Raw genomic sequence first — 25,074 nt, 5'->3', positions numbered from 1 at the left:
AACTGATCTCCTTTTGATAGACATTTATTTTGTTTCTAGTTTTTTGCTATTAAAATAATGAAGAAATGTCCTGGTTCATTGTGAGGGCAGAGGGAGTTGGGTTCTGAATTTTTGTGCTAGTATATGCCTAGAATAAAATTCCTAACTGGAATTGTTGGGTCGAAGGACATGTACATTTTAATTCTTCATATTACCAAAATATTCTCAAAAATGTTACATTAATTTAAACTTCCACCAGCAGAATAGAAGTGTATCTGTTTTTCCATTGAGTATTGACAAATTTTCTGATCTTTAATTACCTGATTGACAATTGTTCTCTTAAGTTGTTTTTTATGTGCTTATTTTACTTTCTCAGTTGGACACAAGGTGAAAACTGTCCCTTTTCTTTTTCTAGATGCTTGCAAGGACTCAGCACCATGCTATACACTTTAATAGTTATTTGTTTGTTGTTGATGGTTTTATCAGTTCAAATAAAGCAGTAGAGCAGATAATACAGAACTTCTATAAAGTTTCATGACTTCAAATGAAGCACAAAACTTCAAAAGGTTTAAAGCATGTTTCTTTCTTTCTTTCTTTTTTTTTCTTAGAGACAGAGTCTCGCTCTGTTGCCCAAGGCTGGAGGGCAGAGGGACAATCATAGCCCACTGTAACCTCAAATTCCTGAGCTCAAGCGATCCTCCCACCTTAGCCTCCCAAGTAGTTGATACTATAGAAGTGTACCACCACGCCTGGCTAATTTTTTAACTTTTTTGGTAGAGATGGGGTTTTGTTATATTGCCCAGGCTAGAGTGCTGTGGTACAATCATAGCCCACTGTAACCTCCAACTCCTGGCCTCAGGCGGTCCTTCCCACCTCAGCTTCCCAAAGTGCTGGGACTACTACAGGTGTGAGCCACTGCACCTGGCCTGAAGCAGGTTTTTCTTTTCCCTGAACTAACCTGAATCAAAATCACATGCGGATAATGCGAAATCTAACATTATGCGCCTCCTGATGTGATGGGTTGAGGAGGATTTTTCACCACCTATATGAAGTACTCTTGCCAAAAAGGTTGAAACGGAATCTAATAATGAGGGACCAGTGATAAAAATTCAATTGTGGGACATTCTAAAACAAAGAAACAAAAACAAACTGGTCTGGAATATTCAAATATGTCAACGTTATAAACGATAGGAAGCAAGTAGGGGGTACTCCTCTAGATTAAAAGAGACTAAAGAGACAGGACCACTAAATGTATGTGATCCTTGATTGGATTTTAGATTTTAAAAATAAGCAGAGGGGAGGTTGAAGGAGAGGATGGGTGAAAACCTACCTATCGGGTACAATGAAAACTATCTGGGTGACTGGCACACTTTTAACCCTGACTCAAGCATTACAAAAGTGATCTATGTAACCAAAAACATTTGTACCTCCATAATACTTTGAAATTAAAAAGAACATAAAGTATATTATTGGGACATTTGTGAAATTTTGAATATAGATAGTTTTGTAGATAATATTCTTGTATCAATAGTAAATTTTTAGGGTATAATGACATTTTTATGGTTTTATGGAAAGAGAATATCTTCATTTAAAGGATGTTTAGGAATGAATTGTTACCATATATGTAACTTTCAAAAGGTTCAGAGAAAGTCATAGAACAAATAGGGTAAACTTAACAATTGGTAAATAGGACAAAACATTCGGTAATCAGTTTTATTCTTGCAACTTTTCTGTAGGTTTACATTTTTCAAAATAAAAAGCTGGCCCTACTTCAGATCTGGTGAATCTGGGTGACAGGGCAAAGCCCACAGATATCTGCATTTCAGATAGAATTTCCCATTGATTTTTATGCATACCATGGTTTTCAATCTCCTGATTTAGAGTATAGCAATGTACTTTTATGTTAGCCTTTCTCAGTAAGGGTAGAAAAACTTCCGTATCTTGGTTACACAATAGAGTAATGGATTCAGACTTAGTTCTTATGTATTTCAACAGCCCTTCCATGGCACTCCTCAGTTTTCTCCATTTTCTTCAACTCTGTTTATATCTTTATCTATCTCCATGCAAATAGTTTTAGAAGTTATTGTGAAGAACACGGCAGTGAGTGCCACCTGCAAATTGCTTCAGGGGGCACTGCAAGCAAGCAGAACCTGGTCTCTAATTCCCTCCAGTAATTGAATAAGAAGAGGTGAGCAGTACTACCCTCCCTATCCAGCTCCAGGCAGTTTTTTCAAACACTGAAATATAGCCATAGGGACAGCATATATTATACTGTATTTTAAATAATAAAATAACATTAATAAGTAATAATTAGCTCCGAAACACATACCCTAGTAAATGTTATGTATCAACAGATTATCAAGACAGTGCTTTAAATGTGTACCTATCACTTAAAATCAACTGATGCATTTAAAATAATGTAAGAACCTCAAGATGGCACACAAATGCCCCCCAAATAATGAGAATGCATCATATTTTCTATAGGAAAATGTCACTACCACCATAAAGCATACTCTTTTAAGGTTTTATTATTGTTTTTCTACGTAGTGCTGACAAATTTGTACTAATTTCTTGCTTCCTCTGGTAGATGGGTTTATAATCATCAGCTGAGGCCAGGGAAGAGCAAAACTAAACTACAGTTGATACCAATTTGAAGCTCTGACTCAGGTGGGGCAAAGGCAATATATGTAACCTAAACATTTGTACCCCCGTAATATGCTGAAATAAAACAAAACAAAACATAAAAAAAAATGAAAAAAAAAACCCACAAAAACTAAACTATAGTGGTTGGCTCACATAGGGAAAGAATATTATTTTTAGTAATGTTTGCAGTATAAATGGTCTCACACACTCCAGGTTGGCCAAGAAGCATTTATAGTTGACTTTGAGAAGGCTATCTGATTTTCAGATTCCAGGTAAGTAGAAACACTTTTCTTAAATTTAAGAGAGTATGTTCTAAAGTAAATGTTTTGATCTTTAATTCATTTATTACATATTAATGCTATTTATTATTTAGTAAGCACGTGCAATTGTGGTAAGCACAGCATTTATTAGAAAGATATTGTAGAGTTACTTGCAGTGTGGTCTGGATTTTGACTCTGAATTTTATTCTGAAATTTCCTCAGCGCTTGTAACCGAAACCATAGAATTTTGCCCTTGATTACTTCCCCTTAAGAGACTCTGAAAAATCCTCCACAACAACTAGTTGTAGTGCTAAAGACAACACTCAACAATTACGTGTTAATTGTTGATTGATTTCACCCTATGATCAATTGATTTCACTCTAAGACTCAAGTGAGATCAAATGGTTGGTCACTTTTAGTATTTAGTAGATTTAGTATTTTCTTTAGTTTCTTAGATCCCAGGATATTTTATTGGATTTTGGATGAGACAATAACGATTTCTTATAACCATAGTTCTCAGAAAATGTCCCGCATCACCTCAAATCTGGATTTGAGCACTACATAAGGATGAATGAGGGGCACCATCACTGCATGGAGGGCTGGGTCCACTTTGTCATTTTGCTATTTACTTTTGTCAAAGTATCTGGCACAATGATAATTTTCAAATAAATATTTTTTTATAAAAAATCAAGTAGTATTTAGAACCAAATATCTTCTATAATTTAGAAAATTAAGAGTCAGTTTTTCTACTAATAAGACTTTAAGTTGGGCTGCTGAATAAATGAGAAAATGTTTTCCTGAGTATTTGTGATGGTGGGTAGGATTGCACCGTGGGTAGGATTGTATTTTAAAATTCAATGATTAAATATACTATTTTTTTTTTTTATCAAGGAACCTGGGTTGGGGCTAGTTGAAAACCTCGGAAGCTTAAACAATCTTGCAGTTTATTTAGCAGCAAGGATTGCATTGTTTTGAATTTCAGTAAGATCAATATTTCATTATGTATAGGCAATTAAAACTCGAAATCTTTAAAAAAAAAAACAAAAAAAAAAAACCAGTATACACTGGAATCAAAACCTGTATAGTTCCAAAGCAGCACTGAGCTGTCATCTGCCAGAACCATCCATTTAAATTACTGCGTTACAAGGAAAATTACTGATCCTTAGCAATAATCTATTTGCTTACGTTTAGAATGATTTTATCCACTTGCAAAGTTATTTTATCAGGCATTCCTCACACCTGTTAGGTTAAAATCATTAGCATTGTTTTTAAAAAGAGAGGGAGAGAAGACTAGAAGCAACATAATAGAGTTGGCTACTACAGAGACGTTTGCAAATGATACTACACATTTTTTCTCGCGCTGCAAAACGTACCGGTAAACCGGATTTTCTGGACTTGCTGGATGGCCGACATTTTCCCTAGCAGGAGTTTCACACTTTCGAGATGTTAAACGATCAGGCAAAAATGCCAGGCCGAGGCTCTTTATTGTCAAATTAAACAGCGGTGGGCACAGGCAGAATAACTTGGTCCCCTCCAGCGGAGACGTGGATGTCCCTGCCCTTCCGGCACCCAAGTGCCGGCAGCCCGCGGCGAGCTAGGCCCCCTCGACAGTAGGAAGCCCCGGCCGCCCAGCGAGCAGCGCACCCCGAGCTTCCGCCTCCCGACCCGACCCTGGCTCCCCCGGCCCGCCTCTGCGTCAGGGACGCGGAAACCCCGTAGGAGCAAGGCGGGCGGGGAGCGCGGTATTTGAGCACCACCGCAGCAATATTCTTCCGCCGCACAGCAAAGAGTCCCAGACTTCCTCCGGGTCCTGGGGTTTCCAGAGACCTTGTAATATCGAGAAATTATCAAATTTGGATCTTTCCATCAACTTGGTTAGGATTTTACCTGCGGTAACGAGCTCAGGATCATAATTTTGTGGCTGACCGAAGAGCGACGAGAAAATTCCTCCGCAAGAAACGGGTTCCGGCCGCGAGCCTATAAAAAACGGGTGGCGCGGACCTGCTGTCTTTTCAGTCGTGCGCTGAGTGGTTCTTCGGATCATGTCTGGTGGCTCTGCGGATTATAACAGGTATGGCGCTCTTTCGGTGGCCGTGTTCGGTAGCGAAGGTCATGTGGCGCCGGGGGAGACTGTAGTGAATAGGTTGGAGGCAAGGAACTCCAGGTTCCTAGACGTTTCCCTGGGGTACAGTACCCTTGTGTCCTTCGAGAAGCTTCCATAGTGGGTAGGGCCCCAGATTGCGTGGAGATAGGACATGGGTGCGAAAACGGAGTGGTTAAAGGGTGTCATTTCTCCCAAAGGCCTGTGACATTTCCGTCCCTTCCCTGTGTGGAACACGGCAAATGTTTAGTTAAAAGCCGTGGCGTAGTCTGCATTCGGGACAGTGTAATCGGGTCTCGAAGCTTTGTTTTCGGTCAACAGCACGAGTTGGGGTCCTAAGCTTTACTTAGGGGGGAACGGGTGGCAGCGGCGCCCACCCGCCACGGGGCGAAAGCGACGGGACTGGACCGACACCCGGGTGCCGGCGAACCGTTGGCACGGCCATCGCCGGGCCTCCCCAACCGCGTCAATCACTCGGCTTGCGCAGTGTTAGGGGCGGAGCTCAGCGCGTGCAGCTCTCGCGAGACGCCCGACCGCCGAAACGGGAGCGCCGGGCGCTCGGGCCTGGGGGCCTCCGCAGCCCTCTACCTTAAGAGGAGGCGCGCAGTCTTGTATTTGCCCTGTGACGGTTATTCTTGCTCTTAGAAAGTGTGCTCGCAGCGGGGAGGGTAATGTGATGAGACAGGTTTAAAGGGCTGCCTGTCCCTTTAAGGTGTAGTTAAGGCGGCTTGGGAAAGGGATGTTGTCTAACTGCAGCATTCTTGTCAGCAGAGAACATGGCGGCCCAGAGGGAATGGACCCCGATGGTGTCATCGAGGTAAGAAACGGGTGTGGATTTTGAAACTCTGGACAGGTGAGTTTGTTCGTCTCATTTATTCCTTTGTTTTTTGTTTTAAATCACAGAGCAACTGGAATGAGATTGTTGATAACTTTGATGATATGAATTTAAAAGAGTCTCTTCTTCGGGGCATCTATGCTTATGGTTTTGAGAAGCCTTCAGCTATTCAGCAGAGAGCAATTATTCCTTGTATTAAAGGTAAAAGAAACACTGACGTTCTTAAAAAACGAATTCATTGTTGTACGTAGACCTGGACCATAAAAGGGAAAGTAACCTTTGGGGGACTAGCACCTATTTGTATTCCTTAAAGTGAAATGATGGCAATCATCTTTCGGGACTGACCTGAAATGAAGAGAATACTCATTGCTGATCACTTGATTATTTGGGCATATTTTATGTTCCAAATGGAATACATGGTGTGAAGTAGAAGTGACGATTTGATGTGGGATCGGTAAATATGTATCCTACTTTTTTTAGGGTATGATGTGATTGCTCAAGCTCAGTCAGGTACTGGCAAGACAGCCACATTTGCTATTTCCATCCTGCAACAGTTGGAGATTGAGTTCAAGGAGACCCAAGCACTAGTATTGGCCCCCACCAGAGAACTGGCTCAACAGGTATTGATAGTGTAGTTCAAAAAAACTGCTTGCGTGTTGCATAGGTTTCAGGTTTCACAACTGTGAAGAATTTAAAACTTAGTATAAATTGGTCCTATATCAGAGCCCTCCTTTTAATTGTCCATGCATGCAGGGAGTTTTTGTTGAAAGTTAAACAGGAACTGGGTGCACAGGTATGGTTTGTAGGGTTGTATACCAACAGATTGAGAATCTGAAGCTTTCTGTTCAGGGTATACTAGATCCATCCCCATTTTTTAAGTTTGAATGCAGTTGTGCAACGTGAAAACTGCAGTGACATGTTACCATTTGACTGTCTCAGTAGTTTGTGATGCATCTGTTGCATGCTATGTTTTCAAAGCTTACTGCTGTATTGGCTTTGAAGTAAACCTTCCTAATAAAGCTGTAGGCTTTATTAAGGTCAAAATTATGTAAGGCACAGTACCCTGCGGGGGAAAAAAATTACCAACATCTTCCCCAGCTGTAATTGGAGAACTTTTTAAGTTTCATTATTTACACCTTCCTACACAGTGAGGGATAATGTAGGGAATGATACTAGTTCTTTAATTGCCTAGCTGATACGTGGGGCAACAGAATCCCAAGTTTGACAAGGCACAAGAAAGGTATTAGGGGAATTTTATTTTGAGGCAGTTAAATCAGTCTGCATTTTAAGCTTGAAAGTAGTTCTGTGCTATGCATGCATAAAAGCTGTTGGCAGAACAGATACATGCCATTATGTTCTGGAAGTTAGTCACAGAGCTTGTGATTCTGCCTGATGATGATTAAGGTTTTTGGTTTTTAGATCCAAAAGGTAATTCTTGCACTTGGAGACTATATGGGAGCAACTTGTCATGCTTGCATTGGTGGAACGAATGTTCGAAATGAAATGCAAAAACTTCAGGCTGAAGCACCACATATTGTAGTTGGTACACCAGGGAGAGTGTTTGATATGTTAAACAGACGATACCTTTGTAAGTACTATCTTTTTTTTAAAGAATGTAATGTGTTTTTACTGTTATATAGTCAAAAAGAAGTTAAATAGTATCTTACGACTCTAGAGAAAATAGTATGACTTTGTTTTTAACAGCTCCAAAATGGATCAAAATGTTCGTTTTGGATGAAGCAGATGAAATGTTAAGCCGAGGGTTTAAGGATCAAATCTATGAGATTTTCCAAAAATTAAATACAAGTATTCAGGTAAGCTTTATTTCACTCCCTCTTAAGTGGAGGTTTGGTTTAATGTAGCAGGTACTGTTACAATATAACTGAAGTGTTAATATTGTCGTTCCCCCTGCTTAAAACAATTGATATATAACTATCTCTGTCTAACTTCATTCCGTAGTAAGACAGGGACGCTTGGTCTCAAACATTTTTCCTTTAGAAATGCTGTGAAAATTGTGCTACAACATAATCATTGTCTATTTTTAAGGTTGTGTTGCTTTCTGCCACAATGCCAACTGATGTGTTGGAAGTGACCAAAAAATTCATGAGAGATCCTATTCGCATTCTGGTGAAAAAGGAAGAATTGACCCTTGAAGGAATCAAACAGTTTTATATTAATGTTGAAAGAGAGGTAATTTGTCTAATTCTTAAACATCAGTGTTAGCCAGATTTTTTTACCTTCTTGTATAAGCACTGTGCTAAAATTGCAGAAACTAGGACCATGTCTTGGTTTTTGTAATAATGCTAGCAGAGTACACACAGGAAGAAAAGTAACTGCACTGGATTGTAAAGACTAGGGTGGACCTCTTTCTTAATGTCCAGTGTCCTTTGTCTTAAGATTCGGTGCAATATATTGTAAGATAGACAGAATGGATTTCTAACAAATGAAGGTTGAAAACATTTTAAATGACTGTTAATTTTCTCTTTGAAATATTGTAGGAATGGAAGTTGGATACACTTTGTGACTTGTATGAGACACTGACCATTACACAGGCTGTTATATTTCTCAATACAAGGCGCAAGGTGGACTGGCTCACTGAGAAAATGCATGCCAGAGACTTCACAGTATCTGCTCTGGTAAGAGGTTCTAACTTTGTCGTTAAGATGTCTACATTTCCATTAAAGCAGGATTCAGACTACAATATAGCTGTAAAGTGCTGTGTTGTTGTTCCCCCTGCTCAAAATAAAGTGTTTCTTTACTATACCTGTCTGTTATACTCTTGTAGCAGCCAGGGACGCTTGGTCTCATACATGTTGATAAAAGTAAATATTGACCTGACTGGTGATTCTTGAATTAAGGTTTGTTACTTTGCAGCATGGTGACATGGACCAGAAGGAAAGAGATGTTATCATGAGGGAATTCCGATCAGGGTCAAGCCGTGTTCTAATCACTACTGACTTGTTGGTAAGTATGTCTCCTACTACTTCTTTAAATCTACCAAAAGTTAAGTTTTGGGGGGAAGGTTTTATTATAACCTTTACCAACTTGGGCTATTTGGGAGAATAAAGAAAAGACCACACTCCACAGTGGGCTATACCACTTAGTATAGTTCATTACTATTTTGTGGCCTACATTACATAGGTGTCCAGTTTGTTAAATTAGGATTATTAACATATACATCATTGTATTTCAGGCTCGTGGGATTGATGTGCAACAAGTGTCTTTGGTTATAAACTATGACCTACCTACCAATCGTGAAAACTACATTCACAGGTGAGAAGATGGCATCTTGACTGTGTATTAGAAAAGAAAACCTCATGTGTTGTTTTCCACTGTGATTTGTATGAAAGGTAAAAGGACAGTAACTTAGATGATGTAAAGTTGTACTTGGAAAGACAGGTCAGAACAAAGTGGCAAAACGTGGAGATGTTGCCCTGATTGTGGATATAACATACAGATCAGGTTTATATTGACATCTGTTGGTTTTAGCTCTGAGCTTTATTTTTAGTGATGTTCTTGTGTCCATGTGCTTTTTTCTTGGTGATGATTTTTCTATAGTTGGGATTTTCTTGGTGTCGCCTGGTAGCAATTTGAGTGATCCCTGGTTTAGTTTTAGTGGCTTTATCCCTAAATAAATTGAATTGTACTTTGTTATATGATATAAAAAAAGACTTTTTAAAAAATACAGGAGTCGATAGCAGCAGTTGATGACGAGATGGCACTCAGAAACGGCGTTGACGTAATTTAGGACGTGGAATCATAAGCGAAACAGCACACTGTTTGAATAAAGAGCGAGTCGGTATTTATATTTGTTTTTCTTTTGTCATGATTATTTAATATTTTAAGTTGCTCCAGCCAAGGCATTTTGTATATTAGCATTTCTGTTAGGGAGTATTTCTTACTAGGTGGTTTGTATTGTCTGGTTTCTATCAGGAAGGTAGAGAGTTGTTCGGAGTTAAACACGTTTGAGTAATTTGAGTTATAACGTGTGAAACTGAGCAAAAAAGCAGTGATAAGTTTGGGTTACCATACCAAATTAGTTTTCCCACTGGAAAAAAGTAAGTTTTAGAAAATAGTTAACCTTGCAGCATTTGTATTTACAGTCTACAGTTCCAGAAGTGCGTCGAAATGGATTACGTAACTGTTCTTTTTGTTTTATCCCTGGTGTTTACATCTGTCCCAGGCTGACACCTGCTCTTGGCTGGCCCACTTTGGTATGGGCTTTAGTTTCACTGCCCCAAACACAGTACTGTCATCTGCTTTATAATACTGCTCAAAACACCTGATGAAATCTCATTTTGCAGCCAGACAAGCCTTGAATCCTTTTGGCACTAACTGCAAAGGAAGACTTTTTTCTCTAGATATTGATTAGCAGCTAGTGCTCCATTTAGAAGCACGAACTATAACCTTGATAAGTAAACAGCAGCTGATGGTTAACAAGTGGATCGTCATGTTCAGTAGTTCATAAATTACGTGAGAAGTAACATTCTGATTGCTGATTTCTTTTTCTTACACAGAATTGGCAGAGGGGGTCGATTTGGGAGGAAAGGTGTGGCTATAAACTTTGTTACTGAAGAAGACAAGAGGATTCTTCGTGACATTGAGACTTTCTACAATACTACAGTGGAGGAAATGCCCATGAATGTGGCTGACCTTATTTAATTCCTGGGATGAGATAGTTTTGAATGCAGTGCTCGCTGTTGCTGAATAGGCGATCACAACGTGCATTGTGCTTCTTTGGGAATATTTGAATCTTGTCTCAATGCTCATAACGGATCAGAAATACAGATTTTGATAGCAAAGCGACATTAGTCGTGAGCTCTTGTGAGGAAAGTCATTGGCTTTATCCTCTTTAGAGTTAGACTGTTGGGGTGGGTATAAAAGATGGGGTCTGTAAAATCTTTCTTTCTTAGAAATTTATTTCCTAGTTCTGTAGAAATGGTTGTATTAGATGTTCTCTATCATTTAATAATATACTTGTGGACTAAACGATATAAGTGCTGTATAAAATCAGCCAATTATGTTAAACTAGCATATCTGCCTTTATTGTGTTTGTCATTAGCCTGAATAGAAAGGCCTTTAAAATTGATTTTTTTAGAAAGCATTTGAATGCATTTTGTTTGGTATTGTATTTATTCAATAAAGTATTTAATTAGTGCTAAGTGTGAACTGGACCCTGTTGCTAAGCCCCAGCAAGCAATCATATCCTAGGTAGGGTTAAATCCCCAGTAAAATTGCCATATTGCACATGTCTTAATGAAGTTTGAATGTTAAATAAATTGTATATTCACTTTAAAGGTGCTTTTGTCATTTTATTTTTTGATAACCCTATACTTACAAAAAACAAAACTACATTCACATAGAGGTATTTTATTCTCTTAACAATTCTGAGTTAACTGTTGCATCACAGTTGCACAAAGGCTGATCAATTGTAGATGTTCATCAGCACCGTCTGCTAAGCATTTATCAGCTTCCTAGGAGGAAATTTAAAAAGGTTAGTAAATGTCCTTCAGGTATAGTTAAGTGTTTTCTTTAGGTGCAGAGTGTCTACTTACAGCAAGTTTTTCTGTAACAATGGACTTCTGTTTATCAGAAAGGACATCATTTTCTACAACCACATCATGAAGTTGATTTACAAGCTGGGTTGCTGCATGACCCTCATCTATTAACTCCTATAATAGAAAAAAAGTTTGGTAGAATCACTTGAAATTTTTCCCTCTGGAAGTTAGCAAACTGACTTTACCTTCACCACAGCTTCTAGTCTGTCAAAGGAGCCACTTTGGCAGGCAGCAAATAGTCCATCAATTGTCTCAGCTGGTATTACCTGAAAAGGTATATAAAGATGTTTCTGGGTGGAAACAGTTTTGGATATTCCCTCCCGACTCCCTTCTGTTCCACACTTGGAATACCTGGGTAGCTCATGTGTGCATAGGACATAGAACTAGTGCCCCAATAACCCTGTGTGTAGTTAGGAAGGCAAAGAACTGGAAAAAGGCCAGCATAATTCCATGTAGTGTTTACCTTACAGTCCAGTCACCATCACCCTGCAAGCAGGGAGATGATAGAATTGTGCTTTTGAAGTCCCTTAATGGCTCCTCTGTGTGAAGTACACAAAATTTACTTTTTTTCCAAAACAATCCCAAGTTTGGGCCCACATAGAACAAGAACAGCTGCTCTGGTCAGTGGGTATGAAATTCTCCCGTCTTGTGAAACCTACTCTCCTTTTTCTCTAACCCTGAGGTATGCCAGTGGCTTATAACGATATTTTAGAACAGTGGCCAAAATCAGCCAAATAGATGGAAAACTGAGTTTTAAAAGGGGAAAGTGCCTTTTCTCTAGATTTTTCTCCATTTGAAGATGCCAATGATGAGATTGGTTGATCTTAAAAGTCTACAATGCCCAGAAAGTTAAAGAGGTCTAATGCTGTCAGCCTTGTGCCTAACATAGGTGAAAAATACCTTGGGAACAAAATTTTCAAGGTAATGATGATTCTGAGGAGAGTTTGGACAGGGGCGTATCCAAAGGTGTGATACTCCGTTTTCTTTAATGATTTCCGTAAGTTGGATATGCCTTTTTAAAATATATGACTCTTTAGCAAAATAGTTTTCATGTTTAAGAACAGGCTATCTGCTGAAAATTGCTTTAAACTGCTACAAAGTCACCATTTACCTCCTATAAATGTAAGAATTGAAAGTGTTTTCTGAGATGACTTAACTACTGCCATGCCTGACAAACTGAAAAGTCAGCATTACCTCCTCTCTGAAACATTCCGATACTCCCAGGTTATATTCCCTTACCATACTTCCTCGGCACATGATAAGCATTCAGGATGTATCTGTTGGATGAAGATTCTCTAAAAGCCAATTTAAAAGAATTTCAGAATATCTAGTGCTCTTACCCCAGCAATGTCTGTAATCACTTTCTCCGTGATCTCCTTCCCACCCGTTAAGCGAGTAGCACTCTGAAGAAATGTAATGGCTTTTCTTAAGTCTCCTTCTGACACTTTAACAAGATAAGCTATTACCTGAAGAGAAAATAATTGTTTTTAACCTATGATGGCTAATTAAGGCTATATAACTTTAATAAAGAAAAGTGAAAAACACTCTTTTAGCCTAGAGTTAATGAGAAAAACATTTCTGTTTTGGTGGGAATATTATCAGTATAGTGGCAAAATTAATGAAGACGGCATCAGTCTAATAAGAAGATAGAGATCTCTTGCCTCTGAAAGAAACCTGAAGAGATGAAAAGATGTTCCATACTTCTCATCCTATTTTCTTGATCACATAAAGTAAGCAAAGAAAATTTAAATGATCAAGTTGTTATAATTAATAAGGGTCCTATATATTCTATCAGTTGAAGTGGAGTATTAACTGGGAAACTAAAATCTTGCCATGTAGAGATGTGTTGTTACATGTATAAAATCCACCCCAGATGTGAGTCTCTGAAATACTAATAGATAATAAGCTAAAATAAAAAATATCAGAAAAGCTAAGCCTTGTAATTCCTAGACATTCCAACTGTTGCTCATTTAGCTTGTTTGTCTGAAGAAATGGTATCAGGACCTGTTCACATGCATTCATCAAAGGAATCAGTAATTATAAATAATAATAATAGTAATGACCTCATTGCTAATTTTGACATTTTCCTTCTCAGCAATGTCTAGTAATCGCTGCTGCTGAATTTTATCTGACAGAGGCTTGAAGCGGAATTTTGAACATCTAGAGGTCAGGGGTTCAATTATTCTGTAAAAGATTGGAAAAAACAAGTCAGTATCTAAAGAAAATTTCCCCAGAACTCATTTTTATCAAGAACAAATCAAGACTTGATGGAGAAGAAATATAGCCTTGAAAATTTTTAATTTTTTCTCTAATTGGTGTTATCAAAATAATGCTGCCTAGCATCTATCTTCAGGGTAATATACATACCGACTGACATAGTTACAAATGAGACAGAATCGGGTGGTTTTAGACTCTTTCTCCATGGTACGTCTTAAAGCTGCCTGAGCAGCTGAAGTCATAGAATCTGCTTCATCCAGAATCACAATCTTAAAAGGAGGACATGGCTTCCCACTGATTTGGAGAAACACATGAGAGTTAAACATTAACATGTATGTTGTTTTTAATAGCTTTATTGACATATATACATACCATACAATTCACCAATTTAATATGTACAGTTCAATGTTTTCCAGTATATTCAGAGTTGTGCAACCATCCAACCATCACTCCAATCTAATTTTAAAACATTTTCATCACCCCCAAAAGAAACTAGGCCCATTAGGAAGTCACTCCTCTCCCTCAATGCTCCCAGCTCTAGGCAGTCTGTAGTCTACTTTCTGTCTCTTCAGATTGTCTATTCTGGACATTTCATATAAATGGAATCATACAACATGTAGTCTTTTGTGGCTGGCTGCTTTCATTTCGCATAATGTTTTCAAGGTCCATCCATGGTGTAGCATGTGTTTGCTTCATTCCTTTTTATTGTCAAATAATATTTATTCATCCATTAATCAGTTAGAGATTTGGGTTGTTGCCATGTTTGGGCTATTAGGAATAATGCTGCTATGAACATTTGTTTACATGTTTTTGAGCAGACACGTTTTCCAAGAGCTGCACCATTTTACATTACAACTAGCAATGTATGAGGCTTATAATTTCTCCACATCCTTGCCACAATACTAGTTATTTTCTGTCTTTTTGATTATGGTCATCTTAGTGGGTGTAAAGTGATATCTCACTATGGTTTTGATTTTCATTTCCCTAATGGCTAATGTTGATGACCATCTTTTCATGTGCTTACTGGCCATATATGTGTGTTCTTTGGAGAAATGTCTATTCAAGTTCTTTGCTCATTTTTTGGATTATTTGTTTTTATTACTGAGTTTTAAAAGTTCTTTATATATTCTGGATATAAGTATACCTTTTCAAATACATGATTTGTAAATATGTTCTCCGATTTTGTGGGTTTTTACTTTAATGGCAGATTTTTAGTAATCTGCCATTAAAGTCTTTCTCCCACCAAAAGTGGCATTAACACAACTGGATAAAAATTATACCAAGAAAACAGATTTCAAATATCACAGGTAGAAGGAGTCTCAGAGGTCTTTCGGTCTACATCCCAGTCTTCATTTCATACAAGAGGAAACTGGGTGCTACAGAGGTTGTGATTGTATTGTCAATTCCAGGTACATATAAAAAATTAGTCATTCACTTGCTATAAATTTTGAAGTGTGCTCTGATGTAAAATTTAAATATATATCTAGGTGCCAAAAATTTAATCTTGGAATTTAGCCATCTAAAAAGTATAAGTAGTTGACTAAATCCCTGTTTACTTGAGGCAGAACAGTCCTATTTTAATTATTAATATCTTCTTTAACTCTACAAGTGTCTCAGTTTGGACAAGAACTTACATGGTCACCCTAACTATGAAATATACATTGAAGCTTAAGATACCTGATAGAAACGAGAAGTCACTTTTTTTTCCTAACACAATTGCAAAAATAGGATTTTTATTATGAGAGCATATTGCCAAACTATGAAATTTGATTAATAATTATTCCTTAGACAAACTCTCAGTAAAAAGGTGATTTTGGGGCCTAAATAATTTAGACTAAAATACGATCTAACATGAAAGAAGAGTTGAAAATTTGGCAGAAACATGTATTTAAAACAAATTTAATGACATACTATGAAGACAGGATGGCAAGTTTACTTACTCTGAACGACTTCCTGACACAGTTAACTGAGCAAAATTTTTCACTTTCTCTCGAACTACTTGTATTCCACGTTCATCGGATGCATTTAACTCAAGAACTCTTGATCTAAAAAGTTCAGGCCTGTATTAAAATGAAACAAATATGAAACAGAACATACAAACAACCTAGGCTTAAATCTCATTTTAACATTTGCACACTTTGTGGTAGTTTAAAATCTACCTAGTAAACACTATGGACAGAAGGCAACAATCACTCTGTACTCTCTTTTTGCAGAGCCATGTGGTTACCATTTTGGCTTTTTTCCATGCATTTAAAAACACAGATATTACAAAACATAAAATTTTAAATCAATTTTCTACTTTGCATTGTATAATAAACATCTTGACATGTTATCAAAACCATTATAAATGCCATTTTAATGGTTATATGGTATTTCATCCTATGAATATATCATCATTTACTTAATTAATTTACTTAACATTCTTCGGCCGGGCGCGGTGGCTCACGCCTGTAATCCTAGCACTCTGGGAGGCCGAGGTGGGCGGATCGTTTGAGCTCAGGAGTTCGAGACCAGCCTGAGCAAGAGCGAGACCCCATCTCTACTAAAAATAGAAAGAAATTATATGGACAGCTAAAAAATATATATATATAGAAAAAATTAGCCGGGCATGGTGGCGCATGCCTGTAGTCCCAGCTACTCGGGAGGCTGAGACAGTAGGATCGCTTGAGCTCAGGAGTTTGAGGTTGCTGTGAGCTAGGCTGATGCCACGGCACTCACTCTAGCCTGGGCAACAGAGTGAGACTCTGTCTCAAAAAAAAAAAAAAAAAAAAAAAAAAAAAAACAAAACATTCTTCTACTGTCAGATGTCTGGACAGTTTCAAATATGTTACAATTTAAATAATCTTACAATATAGCACATTTCAAATTATTTCCAGAGTAGCTTGCTATAAGGAAAATTACTAGATTAAAACATGAACAATTTTTTAAAGTTGAGTTTTTAAAAAAGTTACTAAAATATATGGTAACTTTGTAAAGAAATCTGAGAAATCAAAAGAAAATAAAAATTACTGGCACACCCTGTCAATCCACTGTTTTGGAACTTCCCTCTATTCTTTTTCTATATAAAATAAAAAGAAGAGTTGTGATTTAGTTTGGTCTTTATTTTTCCTAATCAGCATGATATCCTAAGCATTTTTCTATGGGCATAAACATTTAGAAAGCTCAGTGCATATATTTTCCATTTTAAAAACACACATACTATTAAATATGAAACTTACTGTTAAAGTAAGTTCTTTTAGTTAAGGACAAACATTATTTTATAAAGCATATAGAAAAAGTTATATAATCTGGACTGATCTACTCAGGATAAATAATAAAAAATGACATAACACTTTCATTATGATTACATTGCTAAGGCTGGTTCAGCTTAGTTCCATCTGATTAAGCCGTGGAATAATCAAAAACCCCTTTTATAATTTTCTTGAGAAATCTGTTGTCAAATAAACAAAATATAAGGCTTACAACAGCTTCTCCCTTTGTCTTCTTTTACATTTTGACATAATTATCCTTACACACATGGTAGCTTAAGAGGCATGTAATTATTTTCATACGTACGACATCAGATGTTCCCTTTGGTTATATGTCTGATATAAAAATTCGGGGTAAATTCCAGACAGCCTTTGTTAAGCTGGTGCACATTTCACATACGTCAGACTCAGGGCACTACGTATCTTTTAACTCTAGGTAAAGGGCTCCCCTAGAATGGTTGGTTAAGCCAAGACAGTCAATCCAGGAAGAGAAACCTAAGAAAGTGGCTCAGAGGGAGATTTCCTGGTGTACTTGGAATCTTAATGCATCCACTACCACCCACTCTGCTTACACTCAAGAGACTTGAGGGCAAGAAGCTGGCCTGGCCACTCCAGAGGCAAGGCCTAGAAGTCCAGAGCAGAAGGAATTCAAGAAGGAATGGTGCAGATGGTACCATTAGATACAGGAGATCTATCATACAGTCACACAGATACGAATAAAATCATTAAGAGGGTGATGAAACTATCATCACAATTGGAGATTGGTTGGCCTCTCTGGGCCTCAAAACCGTAACAGCAAATTTAAAGAAAGTCAAAGTGATGAAAAAAATCATAGGCTCCCTGTGTTGTGGTACATTCAAACATTTGAACATGATGCAAAATGAAGGTTACAAAAGATGTAGGCAAGCTGATTTATTGGGGGAGAAGAAGGAAATGGGTCCATGGGATTAATTCTTAAAATTCAGAAATAAATAGAAACTGAACAACGCCACAGAGAAACCAAATGCAAACTTTTAGAGAAAAAAAGCAGAAGTATCAGAGAATTTTGGTGTCAAGTCTTAAAAGAAAAAAAGACAGAGAGAAATTGATTTTAACTTACCCAAAAAGTTCTCTAGCTGCTGCTAAAATAGTGGATGTTTTTCCAGTTCCAGGTGGCCCATAAAATAAGAGATTAGGGAGCTGTAGAAATTTAATTTAATATTTTTTATAAATTATATTCTGACACAAATAGATGAAAGTGATGACTGTTAGGCTGGCTTAGGATGGGAACCTGAAAAGTATGTATAGGACATAATACTTAGATAGTGATCATAAAGCCCGTGAAACAAAAGCTGTAGGAGTCTGGAGAGTCCAAGGTTGTAAATCTAACTTCAACCACAGAGAGCGGCAAGGCCATAGGCAGCTACAGCTGTGCTGGCATTTCTATTCCCTGCCCCATAAGGACAAAGCGACCTCCTCCCCTATCGCAGCAGGTGTTATTCATTTCCGCACTCCCCCTCTCCCCACTGGAAAAACCCTCTATAAAACCCAAGGTTTTCCGCTCCCTCAGGGGTGGATGCTCTTTGGCCTCCACCAATCTGCACCCAGAAGCTCAAAATAAATGGCATTTTGCTACACCGGAGGCTTCAGGCTTCCTGTGTCTCTCTCTTGCCTCTGGACCTCACAATGACCGAAAGAAATGTGGAACAGTGCATTGACACTTTAAAATCCTGCTTTTTCACATATTATCACTTTTTCCCAAAATGTGTTTTTAATCTCCTAAACTGAATGAATATTTATACTTGCTCTACAGCTAATCTACTTAGGTGAAATTTTCAAAGCTGGAATTTCTAGAAACGTCTTATTTCTGAAGGGAATCTCAGGCTTCTGTCCCTATCCCACCCCTTTGTTCAAGATTGGGTGAAATTTTATATTATATAAAGATATCAGCTGCTTTAAAGAGGAAATAGATCAAAGGAGTAACGGGATTTGGCCAATATTGAGGAAAAAGGACTGAAAAACACATACTAGGGCTTCAAATGAGCTGAATTTCCAAGAACAGAAATGTTAACAAAAAAAACAAAACTTAACATCTATTAAGTACTAGGTACTGTTGCACATCATGATTATGCATCCTGAAGGGATGCTTGCATGTATCAGGGAAAATTCATTAGAAAAAGAAAGATAAGATTAAACAACTAGCCATCTTCTTTTATATCTTGGATCTAGCTAGTTTGGCTCCTACCAAGCAGACAACTGATCTGTGGTGAAGATTAATAAATGTACTACATTCTACTGAGCTCTGTCACGAAACTGTACACTCTTCAATATGTCCTTTCATGTAGAGAAATCACTACACAGAGGAATCCAGGCAATAGTTTGTTTGCTTCCACTCTTGCTTAAACTTCCCCCTTCCTGTCCATTCATTCTTCACTCAAATCAGATACCACTCTGCTTGCTACTTAAAACTATTAACTGGCTGCACACTCCACTTAGAAAAACATAAACAAATTTTAAAAACCCAAGCTGTTTACTATGGCATATAAAGACTTCCATGATCTGCCCACCACCTTCCTCACCTTCCAGGTCTTATGATGGTCTCTAACAGCTCAGCACTTTCTGGCCTGAACGTATGTTGTTCCCATGACCTGAAGTTTGATTCCCTTCTTTTTCCGCATGGCCAACTCCTAATGCATTACAAGTCAGAAACCTTCCCTGACCATCCAAAGTTACTTTCTTCTCATTCTCTCATTAGTCTTTGTTGTACTTGTTGCAATTTATATTTATCTACTGTTATTTGTTTAACTGTTGGATTTAATTGTAAAATGCTTGTCTACCTCACTAGATGGTAAGATTTAAAAGACCAAGAACTTTATTTGTTCTATTCACATCTGTATCCTCAGCATCTACTGTAGTACTCAATATCTGCCAAATAAATGAATAAACCAACACACAAATATGTTAATTAAAAAACTATCACTGTTATATTGATAACATATAGCTTCAGATATAAGCCATGAGACTCACTACTTAAAACATAACCCCAGAAAATCCTCCTAGGCTTAGTTTTTAAGGTTTACAACCATTATTTTGATCTGTGCATACCCCAACATTTGTAAGGATTCATCCAGGTTAACTATCACATACAATACTTTAAATTCTTTAAAACAGGGTAAAATTATTAGGCCTCACATTATATAATAGTCTAACATATATGGTACATTCAAGAACTGTATGCAGAATACCAGTTCTTAAAATTGATTTCTGAAAAATTTCTCTTATTATAATTCTTTCTAACCTTTTAAAATAAAGGAGTGAATTATTAATATTTTCCTTTACTCTTTTTTTTGTCTTGTTTTTTACACACAGGGTCCCGCTCTGCTGCCCAGACTGGAGTGCAGTGGTGCGATCATAGTTCACTGTAACCTCAAACTCCTGGGCTCAAGCAACCCTCTAGACTCAGCCTCCCCAGCAGCTGGGACTACAGGTGCATGCTACCACGCCCATCTAATTTTTTAAAATACTTTTCTGGAGAGACGAGGTCTTGCTATATTGCCTAAGCTGGTCTCAAACTCCTGGCCTCAAGTGATCCTCCTGCCTCAGCAGCCCATAGTGCTGGGATTACACACATGAGCTACCATATCTGGCCTCCTTTACTCTTTAAAATTTAAAAAATTACTTCATCTTTTTACAAAACTTATTCTGAAAAGAAGCACAGAATATTAAACAAGAGGTTTAAGAAGAAAGTTCTTAATTCAGCCTTGTAAATTAGGTGGCATAAAGTCAAGAATTGGATCTTAGTCCCACTAAGTTTGCCTAAAGAGCTAAAGATACTAGTTATTATTAAATTAGATATTGTTCTGCAATCTGTGTAAATATTACTATGCAATTAAAATTGTATATTGTTATAAAATTAAAAGGTAAAGGGTATTTGGATCAAATTAAAACAACTGGTAAAGAAAAAGATTCTAGATAGTTTTATAAATTTAACTTCTTTCAAAATGTGTCCTGTAATAGTATAATTCCAGGAGGAGAACAATGGCAGCAAAACCCAAAAGTACTAATTAAAAGCAGACAGATTAAGGGGAAGGACACAAATCTAGGGAATAAAACAAAACCCACATCCCACTTTTATCTACAACTTTCTCCCTCCCTTCACTGAGCTCTTAAAGCACTTTGGGCACTTCATCATATACAATTTTAAGTTGTGAATTCTTCATTTGGGTTTATCTTGTCTTTAAATACTCTAAAATGCAAGTTACCCAAAGATATTTTATCCCACATATCACAGCAGGAGACACAGTGCTATAAGCAAAATTAAATGCTCTATTTTTTTTGTATTATAGTTCAAACCAAATCCTAAAGTTAGGTGAGCAATTATACTTTCAAAGAAATCCCTGAATCTTTACAGCAGATGTCATCATCTGTAATTATTTGTTTGGTTTACCTGTTTATTCTTTCTCTCCCCACCAAACAAAAGCTTATGAAAAAAGGGACTTAGTCCTGGTCAATGATCTTTACTTGAATACTATATAACAGTTCTATATAGGATTGAATAGGAAATGCTCAATAAGCATTTGTTGAATTAATCAACACTGTGCAAACAGTTATCAAATAGGACTTACTATATATACAGCGTAGTATTTAATGGAGGTGAGAGGTAATAAAGGAAGGAAGAATAAATTAAGTCTTAAATCTTCCAATGACATTGAACACCATTTGCTACTCACATCAGCTCCTTCTAAAGACTTTTTCAGCACTGCAACAACTTCATCCTGGAAAGCAACTTCATCCACAGATTTTGGGCGACTGGAGGAGGAGGAGGGGAGTGGGGGAGAAAGAGGAGTTATTTAGTATATTACAGTAGCCACACAGAAAAGTCTCAAGTGTTCCTTCCACTAAAATACCAATAACAATTCTCAAATATCAGTAATGAGAAACGTTTTCATAATTGGAGATAGGTGGAAACCCCATTTGTATTTACCTTAAGCAAATATATACTAAAATAATTTTTCACCTCCCATCTTCATTGCTTACATCTGTTATGCTCACAAAAATTAAGGAAAAGAATTTTATTTTATATACCACAAATGCTGATTAAAAATTAAATACTTGCTTAGAAAATAATATTATATTTTAACAAAATAAGACCATGAACCTAAGCTGAAAAGGCAAAACTATTTAATAACCTAAGGATAGGTAACTATTTTGGTTAATGTAATTATAACACATATATACTTAATATGTGTTAATTGGTTAGTATCATTTTTTTCCATCACTTAACTGAACAAAAAAATGGAGATCGCTTCAATGAGGACTAACAAAACAAGTTTAACCAATATAAGGTATAATATATTAAATTTTCATCTCATACCATCAATTAGTGATTTTAAGAGAAGCTACAATGAAGTCATACTTCCAACTCTAAGATTAGGCTTTGTGTTTAGTTAACTGATCAAAAGTTAACTTTGACCCATACTTTTCTGATTAACCAGGTTAACACTATGCGGAAGTTATGTAAGATAATGTTTCCTAGGTAAACCAGTATATATTATAAAGCAGTCTCATATTCAAATACCTGCAGGGGTCAGGCAGATAACAAGAGTGAGAAAGGCAGAGAATCAAACAAGAGATAACATGGACAATGGCAAATTGAGGAACACACGACTTTTCCAAAAGAAGGAGCAGTACACAAGTCTATCTAATTGCTGTCATGTGAAAACATGTATCCAATGTTGCTTGATCTCATCAGAAGCTGAAAATTTAGATTCTCCACCCTATGTATAATTTAACTAAAAATATCTAGATTTCTATAGGCATTGTTGGTGCCAAACAAAACATATGAAGGCCTTACTTGGCCTACAAGTAATCTGCAAACGTTTGGTAATAACTGAGGCTACACCCAGTGGCTACAATTACTCATCATAATATCACTTAGCTGACTGATAATTTAAGTGCCAATTTAAGTATTGTTTGTGCTAAAAATACATATGCTAACAAAAACTCAACAATTCCCACCTATTGATAATGAAAAAGGGAATAGACTGTATTTAAATTTAAGAAGAACTCCCGACTGAGTTTACAGCTAGCTTAGAGGAACTTTTTTACAGAAGTTTTCTTCACTTCTGTATCCCATGCCCTAAAACAGTAGATTTTAGTTGCAGAGATCTTAGTTCATCTATAAAATAAAAAGAATTAAACTAGATCATTCTAAGGTAACTTTCAGTTCCAAGGTTCTATGACTGGGAGAGTTTCAAAGACATCCTCTAAACAGAGCAAATCATTCCTCCCTAAGTTAAAAAAAAAAAAAAACAAAAACTGATCAGAACTAGTTAGAGAAGCAATTTATTACTTATTTTAACAAAAACACAAGTGTTTTTACTATTTTTCCACCCAGGGAACAGGTTTCACTTTCTTGTTCTCTCCACTGCTTCCTGCTGTGGCAGCTACTCCCCGATGATCCTTGGCCAATGGTGGTTTAGTACTGATAGATGTGCCTTTTAGAAATGCCTGCATGGTTACTTCACCCTGACCAGGTACAAGACAGAAAATGAAAAGCTTTTTTGAAACCATTGTAAGGAAGTATACCCTGAAAGCACACTTAGCCTTGTGCAAAGGCATCAATAATTACTTAATAAAGGACACCACCCCATGACCTAGGACACTCTGAATGCATTGTACATAAAAGAGGGACATAAAAGAGGCCAAAGTCCTTAAGGAACTTAGAGTCTATTTATAATGCAGCAGTCACAGAACAAAGGTAAACAGTATGTCAGAAAAGTTTTTAAGAGTCCTGAACATATTGATAAATATGATGTCACTAATGGCCAAACTGTACACGGGTCTCTAAAGTCTTTTCCATTTCAGTCATGGGCCTAGCTCTAGCTCAGACTCTGAAATGGACTTAGCAATTAAAAGTGTCACCACCACAAGTGAGAACCTTTACTTCTTTTCTTGGGCCAGAACTCCATTCAAGGACCTGTGTTGTTGGTAGAGCCAATGCCTGCCTTTAGAGACTTTTTGTGGGGAAGGAAGGGTGAGGGACTCTGTTGTTAGTATAGAAACAGCTGTTTTTCTGATAACATGCTCATTTGAAGAAATCAAAACAATGCATAAAAGCATGAGGAATTTAAAAAATTCATACAAAATCTCACCCAGAAAATAACTACTACTAACATTCAGGCATACATTCTTCCACGCTGTTTTTAGGGGTAAAAAAAATCTTTAGCTTACCTGAAAATCTCTAGCATTTGTGGCAATTCTACTTTTTTCATTGCTACATGCCCTGGTCCCTATAACAATGCCTGATACATGCTAGATGCTCCATAATATTTGGTTAGTGAATTAACATCTATGAGACTCAGTTTCCTGTTCTGTAAAAGGAACTAAGGCCTACTCCATAAAGCAAATGAATTAAATAAAAGTGTACGTAAACACGTAGTTCTGTGCTTGGCATATGGGTATATACTCAAGAAAATAAAATACATTTTTAGTATCTGTAAACAGACTAGGTTTTGAACGTTATTACTCCATCCCTGTCTCGGGCTGCTAAACACTAAAACAGCCCGAAGCAGGGCTCTGAAAGATGCTGTCCCTAATCACCCTTTCACCAAGGGATGCAAGGCAAGGTATGAGAGGTTGGCTACGATGGAGGTGGAAGATTTCACGGGGGCATCAAGGGCAGGAGTAGGGAAAGCGAAGGCAAGCTTGCAATTTCTCCAGCAGGTCCCCTGTTCAGCCCGCTTACCGTGTAGGTAGCCGCCACAGCCTGGGCCTTGCAGCCGCTAGTCACCGGAGCGAGCACGCCACCAGCTCGTCCTCAGGGTTTCCAGGATACGGAAACACCGAGGTGGTTGGGAGTCGTCGCTCCGTCCCCCAGTTCGAGAATAACGGGCCCAGGAGCCTCACAGTCACTGTGGTTCCCACTGTCGCCTCAGTTCCCGCCACGGAACAGCAAGCGAAGAGCAGGGCGGGAAGACGCACGTGTGGCGTCATTTCCGGCTCGGGCGCGCGCAGTCCTAGGAGAGGGTGGTTTGCCCGTTGGGGGCGGTTTATTTAGACCTGTGATGAGACGTCCGGACTTTCAGGGAGGAGTGGACTGGAACAAGCATGACCAAAGAGGTGTAAATAAAGTTTCACCCTGTCCCCGTGCATTGCTCCACTCGGGACCCGAGCTGCGGCCGGGCGGGAACGGCGCTCGGGCACTTGCTGGGCGTGCTCAGCTACGTGGGCCGGGGCGCCGCCCGGGTCTTGG

General features: G+C 37.8%; 2 protein-coding genes and 5 non-coding genes across 9 annotated transcripts; 6 read left to right on the top strand and 1 right to left on the bottom strand.

The window, feature by feature from the left end:
• Nucleotides 1-4,890: 4,890 nt before the first annotated feature.
• On the top strand, nt 4,891-11,115 carry EIF4A2 (eukaryotic translation initiation factor 4A2). 2 transcript variants are annotated; one of them, XM_069475220.1, is made up of 11 exons: nt 4,891-4,953; nt 5,755-5,800; nt 5,887-6,019; nt 6,299-6,438; nt 7,238-7,406; nt 7,523-7,632; nt 7,865-8,008; nt 8,317-8,454; nt 8,693-8,782; nt 9,012-9,091; nt 10,336-11,115. In XM_069475220.1, exons 1-11 carry the CDS (start codon nt 4,925-4,927, stop codon nt 10,478-10,480), a joined length of 1,224 nt encoding a protein of 407 aa, XP_069331321.1. In that variant the 5' UTR covers nt 4,891-4,924; the 3' UTR covers nt 10,481-11,115. The 2 variants fall into 2 exon arrangements, with proteins under 2 accessions (XP_069331321.1, XP_069331320.1); XM_069475219.1 differs by having other exon boundaries at nt 4,919-4,953; nt 5,752-5,800; nt 10,336-11,088.
• On the top strand, nt 6,129-6,197 carry LOC138388651 (small nucleolar RNA SNORD2). Its single transcript, XR_011234178.1, has one exon. It is a non-coding gene; the product is annotated as a small nucleolar RNA SNORD2 (small nucleolar RNA).
• LOC138388960 (small nucleolar RNA SNORA63) lies at nt 7,678-7,805 on the top strand. Its single transcript, XR_011234408.1, has one exon. It is a non-coding gene; the product is annotated as a small nucleolar RNA SNORA63 (small nucleolar RNA).
• LOC138388648 (small nucleolar RNA SNORA81) lies at nt 8,054-8,231 on the top strand. Its single transcript, XR_011234175.1, has one exon. It is a non-coding gene; the product is annotated as a small nucleolar RNA SNORA81 (small nucleolar RNA).
• On the top strand, nt 8,500-8,630 carry LOC138388959 (small nucleolar RNA SNORA63). Its single transcript, XR_011234407.1, has one exon. It is a non-coding gene; the product is annotated as a small nucleolar RNA SNORA63 (small nucleolar RNA).
• LOC138388981 (small nucleolar RNA SNORA4) lies at nt 8,813-8,953 on the top strand. Its single transcript, XR_011234428.1, has one exon. It is a non-coding gene; the product is annotated as a small nucleolar RNA SNORA4 (small nucleolar RNA).
• Nucleotides 11,116-11,117: 2 nt separating the features above from the next.
• RFC4 (replication factor C subunit 4) lies at nt 11,118-24,786 on the bottom strand. 2 transcript variants are annotated; one of them, XM_069475222.1, is made up of 11 exons: nt 24,729-24,786; nt 23,203-23,348; nt 21,551-21,629; nt 17,941-18,020; nt 15,534-15,653; nt 13,744-13,887; nt 13,440-13,560; nt 12,717-12,842; nt 11,562-11,642; nt 11,374-11,490; nt 11,118-11,292 (listed from the first exon to the last, which is right to left on the bottom strand). In XM_069475222.1, the coding sequence occupies exons 2-11, from the start codon at nt 23,334-23,336 to the stop codon at nt 11,197-11,199; spliced, it is 1,098 nt and encodes a 365-aa protein (XP_069331323.1). In that variant the 5' UTR covers nt 23,337-23,348; nt 24,729-24,786; the 3' UTR covers nt 11,118-11,196. The 2 variants fall into 2 exon arrangements, with proteins under 2 accessions (XP_069331323.1, XP_069331322.1); XM_069475221.1 differs by having other exon boundaries at nt 11,142-11,292; nt 24,568-24,758.
• Nucleotides 24,787-25,074: the final 288 nt, after the last annotated feature.

Source organism: Eulemur rufifrons, chromosome 7 (assembly GCF_041146395.1).
Source record: "Eulemur rufifrons isolate Redbay chromosome 7, OSU_ERuf_1, whole genome shotgun sequence".
NCBI classification, from domain to species: domain Eukaryota; kingdom Metazoa; phylum Chordata; class Mammalia; order Primates; family Lemuridae; genus Eulemur; species Eulemur rufifrons.
Note: the sequence above shows the minus strand (reverse complement) of the source record. Positions and strands in the feature narration are given on the sequence as shown.